Here is a 23,704-nt window from a genome sequence, read left to right as displayed (position 1 = left end):
TAGTTCCACATGCGATTTCGAACTCATCCAAGCAATTACCTAGACACAAGCATCCTGACCAAGTTTTGATGATAACTGAGTCGAAAATGTGACCACTAGAATGTATAACAAGGTTTTTCCATATTTGGGGCGGTGTGACCTAGTTTTTCATCCAATATGACCCATGTTTCGAACTTGACTGAGAAATCATGTCAAAACAAATTTTCAGACCAATTAAACCATAATATTTGGATCACAACAGTAGCCACTAGAGTGTTAACAAGATTTTTCTATTTTAAAGCTCCTGTGACCTACTTTTTTCATCCGAGATGACCCATGTTCAATTTATTCCCAGCAATGACCTAGACAAGTTTCCTGACCAAGTTTTGATGACAATTTGAGTCAAAATTGTGACCACTAGAGTGTTAACAAGGTTTTTCTATTTTTTAGCTCCTGTGACCTAGTTTTTCATCCCGAGATGACCCATGTTCGAAACTCAATCCGAGCTATCACCAAAACAAGCATCTTGATCAAGTTTGATGAATGATTAGATGCAAAAATGTGACCGCTAGAGTGTTAACAAGATTTTTCTATTTTTAGCTCCGGTGACCTACTTTTTCATCCGAGATGACCCATGTTTGAACTCATCTGAGCTTTCACCTAGACAAGCATCTTGACCAAGTTTGATGATGACTGATGCAAAAATGTGACCGCTAGAGTGTTAAACAAGGTTTTTTCTATTTTTAGCTCCGGTGACCTACTTTTTCATCCGAGATGACCCATGTTCAAACTCATCCGAGCTATCACCTAGACAAGCATCTGACCAAGTTTGATGATGATTGATGCAAAAATGTGACCGCTAGAGTGTTAACAAAGGTTTTTCTAATTTTTAGCTCCGGTGACCTAACTTTTTCATCCAAGATGACCCAAATGTTCAAACTCATCCGAGCTATCAACTAGATAAGCATCCTGATCCAAGTTGATGATAATTGATTGCAAAAATGTGACCGCTAGAGTGTTAACAAGGTTTTTTCTATTTTTAGCTCCGGTGACCTACTTTTTCATCCGAGATGACCCATGGTTCGAACTCATCTGAGCTATTACCTAGACAAGCATCATGACCAAGTTTGATGATGATTGATGCAAAAATGTGACCGCTAGCGTGTTAACAAGGTTTTCTATTTTTAGCTCCGGTGACCCTACTTTTTCATCCGAGATGACCCATGTTCGAACTCATCCGAGCTAATCACCTAGACAAACATCCTGACCAAGTTTGATGATGATTGCAGGCAAAAAATGTGACCTCTAGAGTGTTAACAAGGTTTTTCTATTTTTAGCTTCTTGTGACCTAGTTTCTCATCCGAGATGACCCATTTATAACTCATCCAAGCTATCAACTAGATAAGGCATCCTGACCCCAAGTTTGATGATGATTGAGGCAAAAATGTGTGACTGCTAGAGTGTTAACAACCAAATGTGAACGGACGACGGACAATCATCGATCCTAAAAGCTCACCCTGAGCATGCTCAGGTGAGCTAAAAAATAACAGGTACTGGAACAAGAAAACATTTACCTTCATATTAGAGTTAAGCATTTCTTCAAAGTCTTCTGGCTCAATCTGAGGGACCTTCATCACTAGATCCATTAAAAATCTACCAATAACATTATCAGCTTGGTATTCTATTGGCCTGAAATAGTCAGAAAAAAATGCTTATCTATCAATGTACCTAGAAGTACTTTTAGAAAATTCTTATAGTTAATACTCAAATAGTAAATAGTAAGAAAGAACATTTTATCATGCAAGTTCTTGTTACAATCTTTTACAGTTTTACCTTGTATCATTAGACTAGTTAGTTTAACCATCAAGCTCGATAGCAAGTCATTCACTCTGCTATCACAGCCTAGATTTTTCAATTTCGATACTTCTTGATTAAACAGTAAAATCCACAAAGGGCTTTTCTCAACAGGGAAGTGCATGCTAAGTGCAAATTACATGTTACTGGTATAATGCTATCTTTGTTAAATAAAAAAAACAAAATGTTTCTTTCAATGCTGTTTGATAACAGTACATGTATTTACAAAGCAAGGAAGAAATATATAATAGAAGACATAAATGAAACATGCATTTTTACTAGTATAATGATATCCAGAAGTATTCCTTGAAAGATTCTAACCAAAACAACACACTTTTTAAAGAAATTGTGTCCTAATAAAGTGCAGAATGTGATTTGTTTGATTGGGATTTATGTCACACCAAACACAGGTCATATGGCTAGTGTTCCAGCTTTACTGGTGGAGGAAGACCTTGGGTGTATTATTTCAGGCACAAACGGGCACCTGAGTAGAACCACCAAGGTTCTGTAAGCTAGCTGGATAGGTTTCACACAGGAAAGAATCCAAAGTCCCTGTTTGGATTCGAGCCCACCGTGGTGAGGGGCAAGTGGTTTGAAGTCAACAACCTTAACCACTTGGCTAAAGATGCCCAAGGTGTAGAATTTAAGCAAATATGTCTTACCAGTACATCTTCAACATATTCCAGAACCATGGCGAGTTTTTGTTGTAACATTCCTGTGGCTCTTTCTACATGTGTCAGATCTTTAACTAGGTTGGCACTTCGTTTAGGATTAAATTTACCACCCTGTATGACATCAACTGTAAAAATAAACACTTGTTCATTGGTAATATCCTTATTGATAATTGACCAAACCAATAAAAGCAGCAATTTTCATATACATTGTATGTGAAACAAACTATAGTGGTCATCATCTGGAATTCAAAATTTCATGAAATGTTTTTCAACCTTCATCATTTTTTGCTTCTGAAGTTGATATTCCAAAAAAATTGATTATCACTTTCTAACTTAGTTACACTTTATCAGATTTAATAAGTATTGTAAAGTACCAAACAGTTAACAAATCTTTGTAAAAACTATTTATAACTTAAAACAAAATACTTTCATGTAGTACACATAACAGGTTCATCATTTGGCAAATTAACCAAACCATGTTTTGCTTCTGTCACCTTTTCACAATTATTAAAGTTATCAAAAATTTAGTATTTTATATCGAAGTCAATACTATTTGTTTATATATTGCTATTTTAATAGCCTTTCTATAAAAGGAAAATTTCATTTGTTTCTGAGACAAAATGTGCCTATAAGGAAAAAGATTTCCAAGGAATGTTGAAGAGAAATGCATTGAGCAGCAAAGTAATTTTCCCCATGTCATAATTTGGTTTATTGACGCCATGTAACTGGACATGTAAATATTCCCTTTTCATGTTTTGCATATATTTTGTGATAATGCACTTACCTGTCCTGTTTGTTCAATTGAGGAATAAAATGAAACATTTTAGAAATTGTGATAATTTGTGAAATATGAGAATTCACAAATCAACTTGTTAGGAACCACTCAACATACATTTACAACTACTGAAGCATTGCAAAAAACCTCAAAAAAAAGAAAAAAACATTGCATAAAAATTAAAAAAAAAACAAAATGGTCAAGCAGGGTTATTTTTTAATTAAAAATTAAATTTTGCATTACATTTGGACCAAAAAAAAGGGAAAAATATATTTACCCCAAAACTTTTTTGGTTCTAGGCTGGTTATTTTTTCTTGAACTGGGGAAAAAATTGGGTCCTTACAGTTTCCCTGGAGTAAATCTGGGGACTGAAATATAAAACCCAAAACCACTGAGTTTTTTTTCCATAAACAGGGTTTTGAAAAAAATTAAAATTGTTCGGGGAATTTATACCATTAGATGTAGGACTGCCCAAAACCCTCGAGTTTAATTTTAAGCTAATTCCTTCACCCTTTTTTTCCAAAATTTTTAAAGTTTTACGAGAAAAATTTACCCAAAAAATAAATTTTTGGAAAGGGAAAATTAAAACCACAAAAATTTTATTTTAAATTTTAAATTTCCCGAGAAATTTTTTTCTTTTTTCCCGTTTTTTTTCCATTTTAAAAGCGTTAAATTTAAATTCCCAATGAAAAATTTTCCATATTTTGTTTTAAGATTTTCAGACATCAACATGCTCAGGGGGCATCCCCACTGTGTATACATTATTTATAAATTTTTCAAACAAACGCATTATGGCCTAAAAATTTCAAGGGGAAAAAAAATTGTTTTAAAATTTTTTCATTTCTTTTTCTAACCAAATAAATTCATTCAAAAGAAAACTTTTCCCCCTATTTTACGTCTTCCCAAACAATTTTTTTTTGTGGGTTTGTAAGTATTTTTTAAACTTTTTGGGAATGTGTCAAAAGTTTTTGTAAAAAGAAAACAATTTTTTTAAAATAATGCTAAATTTCAACTTTTTTTGATTTTTCATAAGACATGTATATTAATTCTAAATTTAATATTTATTCATTTCTTTAAAATTTTCAGAATTTATGGCAATTTTTAAAGGAAAATGAAAAACCTGGGTGTAGATATAATATTCAAGTCGAAAAAATATATATTAATATGACACCTACCTAACAAAAGGGCCTTAATGCCATTTTATTTCCTGCTAAGAAGTAGTATCTACAGTCAGAAAAGGACAGGTTTTAGGGTTTTCCCTAGGAGTAAATATTCCATGGGAAATTAACACGGGGAATGTTCTTTTTACATCAGCACCTGTAAATACTGTAATATATGCTTGTAAGTCAATGTCTTTCAGTTATCAATGTTATGATTGAATAACTACACACTGAAGGAGATAGTGATTAATTAGGAAGCATAAAAAATTATCAATTTTTAAAAATATTTAAACAAATGTAGATTCTCCTGTCTTATAATATAACCAATTATGATTTTTTTTTTTTTTCTATATTTACAGTATTTTTGCCAAGCTTAACTGGGGGGATCAAAAACTCATGGCCCTCCATCAATGACATGATTTATAAGATGTTTTGATTGAAATTTTTTTTATTGAATTTTCAAAGTAAAATTACCAAGGAGAGCGGTGGCCTAGTGGTTAAGGTGTCTGCCTCTCAACCCAAGGATCATGGGTTGGAGTCCGAATTGGGTCACAACCATGTTTCTTCATATGACACCAGTACTGGTTGGTTCCAGGAATAGATTCAAAAGTGATTAATATAAGTTCAAAGAACTTGTTTCGCAATTGAGATTAAATAAATATGTTTAACCCTTTCCCCCATGAGCATATTGGTTCCAGGAATAGATTCAAAAGTGATTAATATAAGTTCAAAGAACTTGTTTCGCAATTGAGATTAAATAAATATGTTTAACCCTTTCCCCCATGAGCATATTGTGAAAAATGGCCGTTTTCACTGAAAAGCCTCCTGTTACAAGTTCAAACTATGAAACTATGAAAATGCTTCAATACTAATCAAACTTGGCACAAATGTTGACTGGACCATTGCCTTTGTAACAACATGCTCAGTCTTAAATTTCCTGTTACCATGGCAACGAGGGGGCATCTCAAAATTGCCAAAAATCACTATTTTGCCTCGATTTTTTCCATCAAAATTTATTTCAAAGTGCTGCAACTTCTCAAGGGATTGAGATAGAGTCAAAGGCTTTTCAGCGTTGGTTACACGTTACATTATGATCGACCTGGGGTCATTTTTAGCCTCTCACAAGTCCAAAATTTTCTTGACGTGAGGGGGACTCCCCCCTTCAAACCCCCCTAACAGAAGGGGGCACATCCCCCTTCTGGCAACCCCCTCGTGTATCTTTTGGATGGGGGACGTCGCCGAAAAAGTGCTCAATTTTTTTAGCAACATTTCTCAAACGAAAACATGTGTTTGGGGCCCAAATCAAATAGGACATTTTTTCACTCTTTGAGGCCTAAAAAAAGGGGGGGGGGGGATCGAAAGTGCGTTGTTTCACGTATATATGGGGTAAAGGGTTAAACTAAAGTGAAATTAAGTTTAACCAGACTTGAAAATGAAAAGGTTTATTAAGTTTTAGTCAAAATCATATAAAGTCACGGTATTAACATAAAATCTGTCGTTTTGAACAAACAATTTACATTAATATCAAGGTAAATGACAACTGTTTGAAAAATATTTTACCTGAATCTTTATGTATAAATCAATTTTCTATAATTGCTCAAGATTTTCTATTAAAATTCATTATAATATTTGGAGGGGAAAAAACAACATTTTCACAAGATTTACGATACATTGCTGTAGAATACGATTCTATGTGAACTTGAGTCTTTTTTCCAAAATAAGGCTGACACTTGCCAGATGCATGTATTTGGACAAATGGTAAGAAAAACAATAAATAGAATATTCAATGGCTTGTTAATATACATGCTCAGCTATTAGCATGTTACATATGGTAAGGATTATAACCAGTAATCTAAATATCTAAAGACCACAAGCTTTAAAAGTTTGAAATCTTTGACTTGACTAAGTGTAGTGTTGTAAATTAAATGGCAAGCAGGGAATGCAAAGTTCAATTTGAACACATTTACTGTTACACAGGTCTATCCAATGATCAACCCTATCCTGGTACTTGAGAAAATATGAATTTCAAAATTGATACTTACCATCCAACAATAACTTCAGATGGATTGACTTTCTTATGAAGTTCAAACATATTTCTTGCATACTCCAGATCTGCTGCAACCTGTGATTTAGATACATATGAATAATCAATTTGTGAAATGGACAAAATACCACATGCACAAAAAAAACATTCTATTGAAAAAATGACACAGTGGACAAAAAGCCAGCCCCCAAAAGCCCTTACATTAAATCAAAATAAACTTTACAATCTGCTATCAAGTCAAAATAGGACAGCTTATTTTCAATAAGGAATTTTTTTTAAAGTTTATATATATAACATGATAATATGCATAAAGTCTGGGTGGATGACTGTAGTATTCTTAGAAAACTTGTATGAAGTGTATAACTTTAATTGAAATCACATTAAAATCAGTGAAAAAAAAAAGTCTAACAATCTTGAAAAAGTCCTTAGTAAGCAGAACACTGCCATTTTGAAATATCTTGGACTGATTTTCTATTTGTGCTATATTTAGATAACACAGGATACCTTTTAAAAAAACCATTGAGCTGAAGTGTCTATACAATTCAGACTGATGCTAGAAGACACCACAGTCTTCTATCCAAAATAACACTTCTGGTAGAAGCATGATGTAGAAAATCAGTTAATAAATATCATCATCATTGATAAGAGCTAAAGTAAAGATGATAAACCTAAGTTACTTTTTTAATATCCATTTTGATAAAAACAACAACTCTGATTATACATTAACAAAATTGGCCGACAAGATATTCGGAAACACTCGGAACACTTAGATGATAAGTTAAAAACAATTGGTACAAAATACCTGCATTTACTTATTATCTACAATTGTAGTCAAGGAAAGATCTGGTTTACAAACTGAAATTTTTATGCTTGTTATTAAATCAAAGAGTTTTTCGCATCATATATATCATCTTATTTCATATTATTGCTTTTTTAAACAAGGATAATTTGATTTTCAATATATATGACAACTTCCTACACCTATACTATCACTCTATGTAATGAGATTGAATTTGAAATTTAGACAGCCTTTTTTGAAAAATGGTTTTTACAATATACAAGTTTCAATATTTTTTTCTCTCCATAAAATGTAAAAGAATGCTTATTTAAGACTGTGTGATAAACCTACCTCATCCTCAGATTCATTATGTGGTACAGCAAATGCATTAGTTACTTCTACAACACCTTTGTCATGTGTTCCTGTTATGGGATAGAAAAGAACACAATAGAAACACATATAAAAGCCATTGAGGAAAAGCAAAAAGAAACTGAAGTGAATGAGTTTTCAATTCTTTATTACACATTTTAGACAAACATATTCACGGTTACAAGACTTACCGGAATCGGCCGAATTACCGGAATCGGCGGTGAATTACCGGAATCGACCTGTAACTTTGTAATAATTAAACTTTTTAAGTTTTTTCCTGCAATTTTATAAAATATAAACAATATCAATGATTTATGAAAAGATTTTTATAAATAAAATCGCTTTTGATTAATTTATCAAGAGATCTAATATCGGCGAGCTACTGCCAAACTGCCTGTGACCGGAATCGGCCTGTTATTTCGTTGTTTATGCAACTTTTAATGTCCTTTTGTATGTTTTTATAAAACCTAAATATTATCATTAATCTTCCTAGAGATTGTGAAAAAATCGCTTTTAAATAATGATAATAATAAACAAATATTTATGATCAGCGAAAACGGGCAAACTGCCGGAATCGGCAAAGGATTACCGAAATCGGCCAGTAATTTGCTTATCTATATACTTTAAACAAAATGTTTGCACCCTTGATTATAAATCAACAATAGCAATGATATGTAATCAGAGTATTGTCAATAAAATAACTTTTTATTAATTAAACAAGATATTTAATATCGGCGAGTTACTGCCATACTGTCGGAATCGGCGAAGAATTTACCGGAATCGACGTATAATTTAGTCTATTGTACTTTTTAACGTTTTTGTTGCATTGTTAATACTCATCTTATAAAATATAAATATTATGAAAGATATTTAAAAGTTTCTTTCTTTCTTTTATTTTTGTAAATTTCAATTCGCCTTTGGTTAATAAAGCAAGAGATTGAAGATCGGCGAGTTACATATACTGTCATACAGCCGAAATAGGCGAATGATTACCGGAATTGGCCTGTATTATTGTAATTTATGGACTTTGCAAGAAAAAATGCTAACAATATAATATATATCTTAAAAGATTTCTGTAAATGAAGAATCCTTATTAGATAATAAGCTAGAGATCTAAGGTAGGCGAATTACTGCCATATCGCATAATTATATGCAGTGCCAGGGCTATCGGACAATTACCGGAATCGGTCTGTTTTTTCCCCCACCAATATTTCAACGTTTAAAAAATAACCTTGAATTATTTTATTAAATACAAACAATATAAAACGATTTTTATAATGTTTATTGAAATCGGTATCAAATAAGAAGCAAAAGATTTATGAAAAATCGCTGTTATATAATAATAAAAAGATTTATATTGAAGATCGGCAAAAAACGGGAAAACCTGTCGGAATAGGCGATGGATTACCGGAATCGACCTGTAATTTGGTTATTTGTGAACTTTTTAAATATTTCTTTTGTATGTTTTTATAAGATATAAACATTTTCAATGATATTCATTTTTGTAAGTAAATTTGCTTTTGATTAATAAAACAAGAGACCTAAGATCGGCGAATTACTGTCATTCTGCCGATATAGGGGAAGGATGGGCGGGATCAGCCTGTATACTATAGTTATTTTTATGTTATTTTATTAAATGCAAATAATATCATTGATATAAAAAGATTTTTTGAGAAATGAAGATCACTTCTTATTATAAACTGGATGCCTAAGATAGACTAATTACTATCATAGTGCCTGAATTAACAGGGAAATACCGGAATTAGTCTGTTATTTTGTTATATTTCAGCATTTAAAAATATCTTGCCATATTTTATTTAATACAAACAATTCAAATGATATTTAATAATATTTATTGTAATCGCTATTACATAATAAACAAGGTGATCTATGATTTCTTCCATACTACCGAGTCGACGAGCGATTACCGGAATCGGCTTCACTTCGTCTAGGATTACTGGAATCGGTTCTAATTTTGTTATGAATGTGAACTTAATATAATTATTATCATTTATTTTTGCATGTATTTACAAACATAATCATTGATCTTTTATGGAATAATGCAATATCGTCTTTACATTATATTTTTTCAGGTAATTGCTAACAGAGGATTGTTTGAAATGACGGATAACAATAGGTCAGTTCAGTCTTTCTTTATGTTTGCATAACTCAATTCTTGATTTCATAAAGTAGTCGATTCATAATTACATGCAATAAGTTTTATTTGAATCTTTATTTAAACAATACAAACCTCATAAAATATTCACATGAAATCAATGTTTTACCAGGCAGTTAAATCGTACTTACTTGACAGTTCAAGGTCATTCTGGAGTATCAAATCAATTGTCGTCATTTGCGTTATTGGCGCACCATAAAAAGTATTACAAAGATTGCGAATAAGTCGATCGTTGAAACATAGATTATTTAGTCTTAAATAGTAAACAAATCATATATACCCGTAACGTATAAAACAGTGAGATATGGATGTTAACTATATAAGCACAGATGATACTGTCACTTTATTGGAAGTAAACGAGCTGTATATCGGGAGCTGTGTATTGGGAAGTGTGATATACTACAAAACAGTGGGGTGCCAATATACAGTATGCTGATATATTTCATAGTGGGAGGGTCTGTCTGTTAGAGAAAGCGTGTTGTTAAGCAAGCTGTAGCTGGAATCGGGGAATGATTACCGGAATCGGCCTGTATTTTTGTTATTTATGAACTTTAAAAAAAAAATCTTGCATCTTTTATAAAATATAAACAATGCTAATGACATGTAAAAATATTTTTATAAATAAAAATCGCTTAAGATTAATTAAGCAACATACTTAAGATCAGCTAGTTACTGTCATACTGCCGGAATCGAGGAATGATTACCGGAATCGGCCTGTAATTTTGTTATTCATGAACTTTTAAACTTTTATAAAATATAAACAATTAATGACATGTAATAAGATTTTTTTTATAAAAAACACATTTGATTCATTAAACAAGAGATTTAATTATGATCAGCAAGTTACTGTCATCTGATATTAGATCTCTTGTTAAATTAATCAAAAGCGATTTTATTTACTTCTTTTTTTACATTTCATTGATATTGTATAAAGATGCAAGAACCTTTTTTGTAATCTTTATTAATAACCAAATTATACGCCGATTTCGGTAATCCTTCGCCGATTCCGACAGTATGGCAGTAACTCGCCGATATTAAATATCTTGTTTAATTAATCATTTATCAATGAGATTTTATTTACAAAAATCTGATTACATATCATTGATATTGTTTATATTTAATCAAAGATGAAAAAATATATATACATCACATTAAAAAAACTATTGTGTGTTTATTTGGGATGTTTGCGGAAAATGTCATTATTAATTCAGTGTCATAAGTAACTACATGTATATATCATAGTCCTTTACTTAAAGGATCTTCTTCCATTTTTTATTAATAATTAAATGGGTCAAACGGTTAGAAATTATGCTAAACTTTGAAAAGAATCTTAAGATCTATACAGGGTGTTTATATTGTTGTTTTGTTTTTACATTGACTAAATCCTGGGATATACGATATCGTATGTCCCAGCTAAATCTTAAGTCTTTAAAAATTATGAAGTTCAATAAATCCTATGACTTAATTCATCTACAGCTTGCTGAACAACAGGCATTCTCTAACAGATAGTCTCTCCCACTATGAAATATATCAGCATACCGTATATTGGCACCCCACTGTTTTGTAGTATATCACACTTCCCAATACACAGCTCCCAATATACAGCTCGTTTACTTCCAATAAAGTGACAGTATCATCTGTGCGTATATACTTAACATCCATATCTCACTGTTTTATACGTTATGGGTATATATGATTTGTTTACTATTTAAGACTAAATAATCTATGTTTCAACGATCGACTTATTCGCAATCTTTGTAATATTTTTATGGTGCACCAATAACGCAAATGACGACAATTGATTTGATACTCCAGAATGACCATGAACTGTCAAGTAAGTTGGATTTAACTGCCTGGTAAAACATTGATTTCATGTGAATATTTCATGAGGTTTGTATTGTTTAAATAAAGATTCAAATAAAAATTATTGCATGTAATTATAAATCGACTACTGTATGAAATCAAGAATTGAGTTGTGCAAACATAAAGAAAGACTAAACTGACCTATTGTTATCCGTCATTTCAAACAATCCTCTATTAGCAATGTCCTGAAAAAATATAATGTAAAGACGATATTGCATTATTCCATAAAAGATCAATGATAATGTTTGTAAATACATGCACAAATAAATGATAATAATAATATTGAGTTCACATTCATAACAAAATTAGAACCGATTCCAGTAATCCTAGACGAAGTGAAGCCGATTCCGGTAATCGCTCGTCGATTCGGTGGTATGGAAGAAATCATAGATCACCTTGTTTATTATGTAATAGCGATTACAATAAATATTATTAAATATCATTTGAATTGTTTGTATTTTATAAAATATGGCAAGATATTTTTAAAACGCTGAAATATAACAAAATAACAGACTAATTCCTGTATTTACATGTTAATTCAGGCACTGTGATAGTAATTAGTCTATCTTAGATATCTAGTTTATAGTAAAAAAGTGATCTTTATTTCTCAACAAATCTTTTTATATCAATGATATTATTTTCATTCAATAAAATAACATAAAAATAACTATATTACAGGCTGATTCCGCCCATCCTTCCCCTATATCGGCAGAATGACAGTAATTCGCCGATCTTAGGTCTCTTGTTTTATTAATCAAAAGCAAATTTACTTACAAAAATAAATATCATTGAAAATGTTTATATCTTATATAAAACATGCAAAAGAAATATTCAAAAAGTTCACAAATAACCAAATTACAGGTCGATTCCGGTAATCTATCGCCTATTCAGACAGGTTTCCCGTTTTTGCCGATCTTCAATATTAATCTTTTTATTATTTATAACAGCAATTTTTCATAAATCTTTTGCTTCTTTTCAATAAACATTATAAAAATCTTTTAAATTGTTTGTATTTAATAAAAATAAGTCAAGGTTAATTTTCAAACGTTGAAATATTGGTGGGGTAAAACAGACCGATTCCGGTAATTGTCTGATAGCCCTGACACTGCATATAATTATGCGATATGGCAGTAATTCGCCGACCTTAGATCTCTAGCTTATTATTTAATAAGGATTCTTCATTTACAGAAATCTTTTTAGATATCTATTATATTGTTTGCATTTTTTTCTTGCAAAGTCCATAAATTACAATAATACAGGCCGATTCGGGTAATCATTCGTCTATTTCGGCTGTATGACAGTATATGTAACTCGCCGATCTTCGATCTCTTGCTTTATTAACCAAAGGCGAATTGAAATTTACAAAATAAAAGAAAGAAAGAAACTTTTAAATATCTTTCATAATATTTATATTTTATAAGATGAATATTAACAATGCAACAAAAACGTTAAAAAAATACAATAGACTAAATTATACGTCGATTCCGGTAATCCTTCGCCGATTCCGACAGTATGGCAGTAACTCGCCGATATTAAATATCTTGTTTAATTAATAAAAAGTGATTTTATTGACAATAATCTGATTACATATCATTGCTATTGTTTATTTATAATCAAGGGTGCAAACATTTTGTTTAAAGTATATAGATAAGCAAATTACAGGCCGATTTCGGTAATCCTTTGCCGATTCCGGCAGTTTGCCCGTTTTCGCTGATCATAAATATTTGTTTATTATTATCATTATTTAAAAGCGATTTTTTCACAATCTCTAGCAAGATTAATGATAATATTTAGGTTTTATAAAAAACATGCAAAAGGAACATTAAAAGTTGCATAAACAACGAAATAACAGGCCGATTCCGGTCACGGGCAGTTTGGCAGTAGCTCGCCGATATTAGATCTCTTGTTAAATTAATCAAAAGCGATTTTATTTATAAAAATCTTTTCATAAATCATTGATATTGTTTATATCTTATAAAATTGCAAGAAAACACTTAAAAAGTTTAATTATTACAAAGTTACAGGTCGATTCCGGTAATTCACCGCCGATTCCGGTCGATTCCGGTAATTCGGCCGATTCCGGTAAGTCGTGTAACCCTATCCCACATATTCATGAACTTATTCTAGATTATCTCTGTCTTTGAAGATAGATAAGGGGAATGCAAATGGGCTATTTATCATGTAAAGGGCACTGATTTACCTTGTCTTTTAATCTGCTAACTTTAACAAAAATTTGAGCTGTCAAAAGAGTGATAAAATACCCCCACCATCTCTTTGACAAAGGATTTAATCCAAGTCCAATTATCATTATATTTCAAAGGTGAAAAGTAAAGAAAAATTTAAAGAAAGTCTTTTGGGCAAGAGGAATAAGAGTTTATAGAGTGGACCTGAAAATTGTCTGACGTTTAACTTTAAAGGTGTGACCTTGATCAGGCACAAGGGTGGCATGGGTCCTTCAAGTTGCCTTGTTGCAGTGAACTGAGCAAAGTTTAAGGCGCACCAACTCAATTTAGGTCAAATGGCACCGAAACAGGAAAGATGATTTTGGATAACCTCAGCTGTTACAAAGCTAAATATAGATATCAGGGCGCTTTAAGCATCTACTTAAAATCTGGAGAGAAGGCTAGAAGACACTGCCTAATAACACTTTAAGTCGAATAATGATGTATAAAATCAGAAAATGAACATAATTATCATTGATAAGAACTATAGTGACAATGACAAAAAGTTACTTTAACATATCCATTTTGATAAATTAACATATTTAACAGAGCTCCAGATAATTTTTTGGGGCAAGGGGTTTTTACCCCTCAAAATCTAGAGTGAGGGGTAAAATGCAAAACCTGAAAAACATAAGGGATAAAATCTGTAAACGCATTTTGGATTTCTTTATAATAAACAACTGATTTTTTTTCATTCTTTTTTTTATACAAAACTTACAAATAAAATATTGATTCAATGTGAAACAATATAAAACATGCTCTGTAAAGTACTCAAGTTTAAAATACACAGCAAAAATTATTTCATATTAATTATATCAATGATATTTTTCTCTTTTTTTCTGTTGGCATGTTGTTGTTGAAAATGTATCACACTATTTTAAAATCTGCCTTTGTCAGTTCTTGAACTATTACCTACACAATTTTCCATGTACAACAGTTTAAACAATTATACTCAGGGCTCTAGGAAACGCTTATTTGAGCACAATTTTACGCATACTTTTTGCAAAAGGACGCTTAAAATATCCAACTGGCAGTCCCTTGTACGCATAAAATTCCAAATCCATGTATCATTGCGTCCTTCTCATATGCAATATACAGCAGCTAATGTGTAAGTTTTAAGGCGGGGCTTTACGCTTGTCAAATACAATGCGTCCTCAGCCAATCAGGATGCAAGTTTTTCCAATAATCTAATTGAACCTGAGGTCGCGTGTTGTTTATGATGTTTTGACATGCAACAAACACGGCAAAGACAATCAGTGAAAATTGCGGTGTTGATTTTATTGACCGTTTGAAATCACTTGTGCCGATTCTTAATAATTTTCAGGAAATAAACAGACCAATCAGATGACGGTTGTATATGTTTGTCAAGATGGCGGTGTTTTTATAGAAATTTCAATTGAGCGTAGACATCTTCTTATGGGAGTAAGAGTAGTTACCCTTGTCTATATATTAGTATATAGTGTAATGGGACTTAGAAGTCTTCTCACTTCCCCTCAGAGCGTGCACGTCGCTGAGAAGGCACAGGTCATCGGCAGAAGATTTACAGCTTGGCTGGTAGCAAACACAACTCAACTAAATAAAAGCCCCCTGTAGGCTGTAACAATGGGATCACTACTTCGTCCACAACTGCGGACCAGCTGCCGGTGTCTTGACTAATGCCGAGGGGAGTGGCCCTACAAAGTAGGCTGAGACGACGAGGATGGTGTGCTAGGGTGCGTGAGCCCCTAGTACAGATAGACGGCTTACAGTGTGTCCTGGCTAGTCGTACGTGACTCACATACGGATAGAACTTTTGGCTAGCAGTACGGGCCCGTAAGGCTAGCCACTTCCTTAACAAATAGATGAATATCACTAGACCTTCACATAAATACAGGTGTATGTATATCAATCACTGTCCAATAATCTTAACCTCTCACAATGAAGGTGATTAAAATAATCTTCAAGAAATATTATTAGATTAAGTCAAAACTAAAATGATAACTAACAAATAAAAATTGGGGGAGAACTGTCTGCATATTTCAAATTTGGGAGAGAAGCGGGCATAATCCGGTCATCGTCCCCCAGGGGACAATCTTTTTTTTAAGTTACTATATTTGGCGTGACTTACATTAGATGTAATCAGTATCATGTAAACGCTTGAATTAATTTAAGAAACAAATTATTACTCATAATGCGCGCGCATTAATTATCCCTGTAAATCGTACTTGCGAATTAGCCTTCTTAGGCTTAATGTGAAATAATATGTATTTTAAGGAATAATTCAAATTCAGTCCATCGTGACATTCCATTAAGAACATATCTAATTGTAAATGACTTTAGTTCCATCTACAAAATTTTACGGAATGAATGGAAAGCGATAATTCGTATTCAGTTTATTCCGTTTAGAGCATATCATATTGTATGTTATTTCCTTCCATTTGTGATATTTTACGGAATGAATGCAAAACGATTATTCAAATTTAGTTCAATCCGTAAAGAACACATCAGATTATTAATAAAATTGGTTACATATTACATATATAAAGTTTTACGGAATGAATCAAAACGATACGTCCCCAAGTAAAGAACAAATCAAATGGTTGATCAATAAGGTTCTATTTCTAATATTTTATGGACTGGAAAACCATAATTCAAATTTGATTCATTCCTTAAATATCACATTTGTGCGCAAGTAAATTTAAGTTCAATATATTTAATTTTACAGAATGAATTCAAAACGATACTTCAAATTTAGTTCATTCCGTAAAGATCACATCAGATTGTTAATAAATTTGGTTTCATATATAGTTTTACGGAATGAATGCAAATCGATACGTCCCTTGGAAAGAAAACATCAAATGGTTGATCAATAAGGTTCCATTTCTAATATTTTATGGACTGGAAAACGATAATTCAAATTTGGTTCATTCCGTAAATATCACATCCGTGTGCAAATAAATCTAAGTTTAATATATTACATTTTACGGAATGAATGCAAAACGATACTAAAAATTCAGTTCATTCCGTAAACATCACATCAGATTGTTAATTAATTTCAATATCAAATATATAATATATGATATTTAATCAATATATTAAATTTAACGGAATAAATGCAAAATGATAAGTTCCCAATTCAGTTCATTCCGTAAATATTACAACAATTTTATAAATAATAAGCTTTTATATTTGATATTTCACGGAATGAATGCAAAATGATAATTTAAATTCAGTTCATTCCGTTAAGATTACATAATGCAAGGCAAAAGAATTGATTGACTATTTTATATCGCGGCTGTATATATATAATCCGGTCTTTGTCCCCGGGGACTTTGCCCACAGCACTTTCAAGTAATGAAAATTACTATAAAAACATATATTTCTTTGAAAAAGTCATTAAGACACTTCCCCCAAAACATACCAAGCCCCATTTTATAAAATGAAAGACCCCCCAAGAAAACCCTCTTCCCGGGAAAACTTCCCTACAGTGTTAGCGATTTTCCCTAACTTTACTGAGTACCTGGGACTCAGTGCTAATAGATCTGTTACGTCCCAATTCAAATGGAACGAGTCCTCAATTACAAAAATGTCAATGTTTGCATAACTTCATAATACAATCAAATTTGTGACTGTTGATGTTCGCGGATATCATTGATAGGTTGGCCCAAAACGAGGCCGAGCACTTGCTCCTAGTCTACGTTTGGGATATAAATCTGCATTGCTAATGAGAAAGGAACAAATGAAAATGAGGTGAAAGTCAAGTTCTTATAATACAATTTATTTAAAGTGAATAGAAAATCATTTTCAAGCAGAGCAAAAAAACTTAAGAGAGAATTGACCAATTATCGGGGAAAAAGTGTTTCATCCCAGGGACTCAACAGCCCTTTTTTTCTTTCCTCCCTGGCAATTTTAGAGAGTAAATTGATATGTTTACTCAGTAAACGCGAACACTGCCCTATATATAGTTACGAGGCAAAAGAAATGATCGAATATTTCATATTGCCGCTGTATATATATAATCCGGTCTTCGTCCCCGGGGACGTTGCCCACAACATTTAAAATGTTATAATATATAAGTTTATAACAGGTATCAAAATGTTTTAATATGGTTTATTAAAATTAAGAATGAAATGGAGACATGTTTTATAGTTTTGACAGCGAGAATGCGCGCGCATAGTAAATATTTTCAAGCGTTTACATTATACCGATGAAATCTGTCACTGAAGTCGCTCTGACAATAAAAAATACTTTTAAAAAAACTTATTGTCCCCTGGGGGACGATGACCGGATTATGCCGATAACCGTCAGGGGAGGAAACAGTTTGGGAGAGAACCATCAGGGAGAGGAACTGGTAAGGTAAGTGTGAGAATGCAAACAGGACGTTTCGGCCCCAAACCAAATCGGCCCCAGTGGAAAATTCGGCCCCTGGAAGTTTCGGCCCTTTTCCGCAAGACGTTTCGGCCCTACTATATAGTACAGACAATTAATTAAATTAATTAACAACACTTAATTTAATTACAATTAAACAATTATGATTCTTTAATTCTTTAGATAATTATTTATTATCTTTTGATCTCTTGAACCATATTTAGATATATGTTAATGTTTTTAAAGGTGTAACAAACAATAAAGGCAGGTTAATCCTTAATTTATAAAACAAACCACTAAAACTTCTTGATTAAGAAAGTTAATTACAATTATTCCTTAGAAAACAGTATCTTTTATCTTAATTAAACTATTGGCCTACGTATTTTTTTCAAGGTGTAACTAATTAACTGTTTATAGCTTTATGTAAGTAATATCAGAGAAAACTTCAAAAGATTTAAAAAAAACGGTTTGCTATAATCTCCTGATAATATTTTTAATTATTTTTGTTATTAGATAATGATAGCTATTTATTGTGAGATATTTATAAGGAAGTGGCTAGCCGTACGGGCCCGTACGGCTAGCCAAAAGTTCTAGCTGTACGTGAGTCACGTACGACTAGCCTGGACACACTGTACTGGCTAGCCGTACGGCACTTTTCAAAATTATATGGAAGTCGAAAATGCATATGTTATTTTGTGTCTTTAAACGACTATTTTAATCAAATCTCCGCATTTGTCCTAGTACATGTGTTCACCTTAATAAAGATGCTCCGCAATTTTGCAAAAAAAAAAAAAAAAAAAAATGAATACGAATACAGTATGTAAGCGTTGTATAGGCTATCTTAATGAAATTAAGTGTCAAAGTTGCATGTTATAACGTCCTTAATTTTATGATTTGTATGAAAGATGAAATGTTAAATCTGTTAATTAAGCACATGGATCGAATAAATAATGATCGGAGGGGAATAATAAGAATATAAGAAAAACGGTGAAAAGGAAAAAATAATTTTAATAATGCAAACTTTCCTTAATGATGGACGATGGACAAACTTCTATACCGTCGGTAATTGACACAATTATCAGAGCCCAACAACAATTTTTTTCGGTGTTTATTGTTTTGTTTTGTTTTTCAATTTAAAAATTAAACTTAATGAAACAAAAAAGGATTATTATCAAAATTTTGTAAACTATTTCAATTGATGTTATTTAACTGCATCCAAACGCTATTTTTTCTCGACCTCTTGAGATGACAATTAAAGTACGAACATTAATTCTTTACTGAAGCCAACACGTTGATTAATCTATAAAAAAAGTAAACATTCTTGACTAAAATCCTCGCTTAAAGTCATAATAAACATATGTACTTTCGCCTTCCATAAATTTTTGAAAAGTGCCGTACGGCTAGCCAATACAGTGTGTCCTGGCTAGACGTACGTGACTCACGTACGGCTAGAACTTTTGGCTAGCCGTACGGGCCCGTACGGCTAGCCACTTCCTATTTATAAACATTGAAGTTAACATTAAATGCAACAAGTATCTAATTGTTAATGGTTTTGGTAAAAAATTAATCTTTTACGCAAAATATATATGAGTTATCGTAATCTTTCAAGGTACTTGGAAATTGGCGTTCTACTTCATGAAAATTGTCATTTATGATTATTTATATAACCAGGGCTCATCCGGAAGGGCGATTCAGGCGAAAACTTCGCCGTGTATATTCCAATTTCGCTCTTCCGATTGATCAAAGAGAAGTCAACATCGCCGATAAAATCTTAATTCCCAAATAGTAATTACTTAGCGATGTAAAGAGCAGAGATTGTATCCGCCCATATGACGACCGCTAATTATCATTATCCAATCAGAGCGTCGCTTTATACTACCCTTCACCTGTAAGCGAAGCGATAGACCGCCTACTCTAAACAATAAATAATGAGAGCATCGGCCCGAAACGGTATAATTGTGTGATAGTTTTGCGAGTTTAATACGGGATTTGGCGATAATTATACATTGTTTTTTCCCCGATTATCTAAACACGTGCAATCTTCCCTAATTGATATACACGATGCACTTCGATGGTGGGTTTTTAACCCGAGTAAAGTCGATGTGCAATGGATTTTTCACGGCTATCACAAAACTGTTAGTCAATTAAAAATAATCAATTTCATTAATGATCAGCGACCGGATTAAAAACTTAATCATAGTTTTGAATGATTTCAGTCTGTTAACATCAATTTTTACTGTAAAATTGTTATGTCGCTCACGTCATGGCTACAAGGCGAAATGCCGAAACCGAGCAGTAAGAAAGTTGCTGATTCTGATAGTTACACCTACGAAAGCCAATTCGCAAAAATCTTGCGATTGGTATGTTGTAGACAGTGGGGGTGTTAGGCATTGTTCTCTTTGTAGAAATGCCAAATTTGACACAGTTTACGCACGTGGGCAAGACATCCGGGCTAAACTACATATCGGTCGTATATCATGTAATGTATATATTAAACAACAAAATTTGTCAGGAAAGAAGTGTTCTTATTGTTTCAATATATATATTTGTTTTAATGTCGTAAATATGACGCTCAGATTAAGATTTATCAATATTGTAAATTTTAAAAAGCATTTTTTATAAAGATAATTACCTAATTTAACATTTCATGAAAATAAAGGGAGGTAATTAGAAATTAATTTTCTCCAATTTCTCAGTGAAATTTTTCAATAAGAAATGAATGTATGTAATTTTAGTGATCAAATATAATGTGCACAAATGTTTGCAGTACATATTTTACATATTCTTTGATGTTTGAAAATTGTTTTATAAGCATAATTATATGCATATAAATATGACATTACAACATTCAGGACTTTGAAAGAAATTTCTGTTACCAGAACAGAAATTATTAATCATTATCCAATGTGACATCATCTTCTATTAAAGTGAGGTTAAGTATAAAATATGAAATTGATTTTATCATCATATCTTTTCTTACACATTATTATCAACAAATGTACATGAAAATATATAAACACATATTTAGAGAAAGCTTATAAATAGCTGATCAATAGATATCAAAAATAATTTTTTGTATTCATATTTGCAGCTCAAAAACATTTAGATGTCATTGCCAGATCTACTACTAATTAATCTACTTTTAATTAATACTACTATTAATTAATCTACTATTAATTAATAAACTGGAGAAATATTATAAGTGATGTTAATTGTGTTTATATTATAATTAAAGGATGTATAGCCATGCATGTTAATGCATACACATTGGGTTGTTTCCCTTCTCCCTAATTTTCGCGAGGAAGTCACTTCTCCCTAAAATTTCCCCCCAGGATGAGCCCTGATAACTATGAAATTTTGATATACCGGTTTAAAACACAGTACTTATTCTGGGGCCGATTTGGTAAAGGGCCGAAACGTCTGGGGCCGAAACGTCTTGGGTAATTTGGGGCCGATATGTCTTGGGGCCGAAACGTGAGAATAGTCTGTGGTAGACAGACGTTTCACTATTGAGACGGTTCACACCAAGACGGTTCACACCAAGACGTTTCACTCCCAAATGGGAGTGAAACGTCTTGAAGACATTTCACTCCCATTTTATACCAAAATTATTTTGATACGTATGATATACTACAATAGACCTTAATTTTACCTGGGATGTACTATAACGTATCGTATGTTCCAGATTTTACTAAAAAATAAAAGTTTGTACGTCATTATTGTTAAAGTTTTATTTTTTACTTTTTTACTTGATTAGAGATGTCTTTGATCTGATATCTTTTCAGATATTTATTCTTATTTAGGGAAGGATATCATATATGACCGGATATAATTGTATGAAAGTTGCAGTTCATTAAAGATTTTAATGATTATAATTTATAAGTGGTTATCTTTGCATTAATTAAGTATATTTTTATATCAATAAGTAAAAAAAAATCTGTAGATAATCTTACATAATATATTAAATATGATTATCTGATTAAATATTCCTTTATTTTTGTTATAATTTATAACCAAAACTTATGGAGGAGTTTCTGTTTCCATGACTTTGGTTTTAATTGGCTGAACATTGTCTAAAAATATTTCAATGGTCCAATAAACAACTAATTAATAACTGTTGGTGCTAAAGTGCAATGTTTATACAACTAATTTAAAAGTGATGTCAAACTGTTAATTGGTGGTCTCAGTGTTTATACAACTAATTAGGTGATTAGATTACTGTTAACACCACAATTACCTAAGTTTGTTTAATGGCTACTGTTCAATAAATTGATTAAGAAATAATTTAAAAGAATAATTAATTTTATGCACATTTTCTGCATTTCATTGACAAATATATTTACAAAAAAACTAATAAATATATTTTATATATTGATATTATTTAATTACTGTACTGGTAGTGGTTTCAATATTCAAACTAGTTCTTACAATGTGTCTTTGTTGTTCATGAACATTTTCATTTCATTATTCTATTATCTTTCTTGATTTATTATAAATAGAATTTTCTTGTGTTGTTACTCTTATAATAAAAACGATATTTCAGACATTTGTCTTTCATTTATACCTCTTATCATTTAACCCATAGTTAAATGAATATAATGATAATCTTCTAATAATTCATCATAATTACGTCCTCATTGAAACCAATATTTTTACTCCTAATAATTAACAGGAATTCTTCAAAACACTGTTTAAACGGAACAAAATTCACTTTTCTGAGCTGATACTATAGGCCTACTGTATCTATATAGATCATAATTATTTACACATTCTGTTATATTTCAGAAAAATTATACTTTTAGGCCTATAATTATTCTTCAAATTCATAAATTCTTCTTAACAATACTCTCAAATTCAACAAAATGAATCATTAAATTGAATTTCCCCTTCATAATGAAAATGAATTTTCTTAATAAAAACATCTAAAAAATGGGAGTGAAACGTCCATACAATTGACAAAATGGGAGTGAAACGTCTAGGTGTGAACCGTCTTGGGAGTGAAACGTCTCAATAGTGAAATGTCTTGGGAGTGAAATGTCTGACATTCATAGTCTGTCATAGTTTCTTGAATTTGACTATTCTCTACATATTTTCACACGCAAATTATAATCGGTAGGTTATTCTAAAATTATGAAATTTTCTCATCATAGAATACCTAGTAATGTTCCTATTACACGCCTTGCATCTTCGTTCCGACGCTCATACGAATCAACAATGGTAAATAACACTACTGGATGAATCCGACACACGAGATTTACAGCCATTTTGGAAGTGAAAGACCGGCTAATGATATGATTGGATAAAATAAAATAAATATTGGAATAAAAATATAAGTTTCTAAATTACTTGATTAATATATTCGTGAAATAAGAGAAAGTCGGTTGAACTAAAATACTGACTTTGGTTTCTTTAGTAGATCTATATTATCGTATTTAGTATTTATTTCATTTTCGACTTCCGGTT

The 23,704-nt window shown here is 31.7% G+C and overlaps 1 protein-coding gene across 1 annotated transcript; it reads right to left on the bottom strand.

Annotated features, from left to right (window-relative positions):
- Positions 1-1,553: 1,553 nt before the first annotated feature.
- On the bottom strand, positions 1,554-23,691 carry LOC132747901 (eukaryotic translation initiation factor 3 subunit F-like; the record flags this gene model as incomplete). Its single annotated transcript, XM_060737430.1, has 6 exons — positions 23,397-23,691; positions 7,616-7,686; positions 6,485-6,564; positions 3,626-3,650; positions 2,365-2,666; positions 1,554-1,668 (listed from the first exon to the last, which is right to left on the bottom strand). Coding segments are annotated over exons 1-6 (702 nt in total), but the record flags the coding sequence as incomplete, so codon positions are not given.
- Between the last annotated feature and the right edge of the window lie 13 nt (positions 23,692-23,704).

Source organism: Ruditapes philippinarum, unplaced genomic scaffold (assembly GCF_026571515.1).
Source record: "Ruditapes philippinarum isolate M1 unplaced genomic scaffold, ASM2657151v2 ctg8160_1_1_1_1, whole genome shotgun sequence".
Taxonomy (NCBI): Eukaryota; Metazoa; Mollusca; class Bivalvia; order Venerida; family Veneridae; genus Ruditapes; species Ruditapes philippinarum.
Note: the sequence above shows the minus strand (reverse complement) of the source record. Positions and strands in the feature narration are given on the sequence as shown.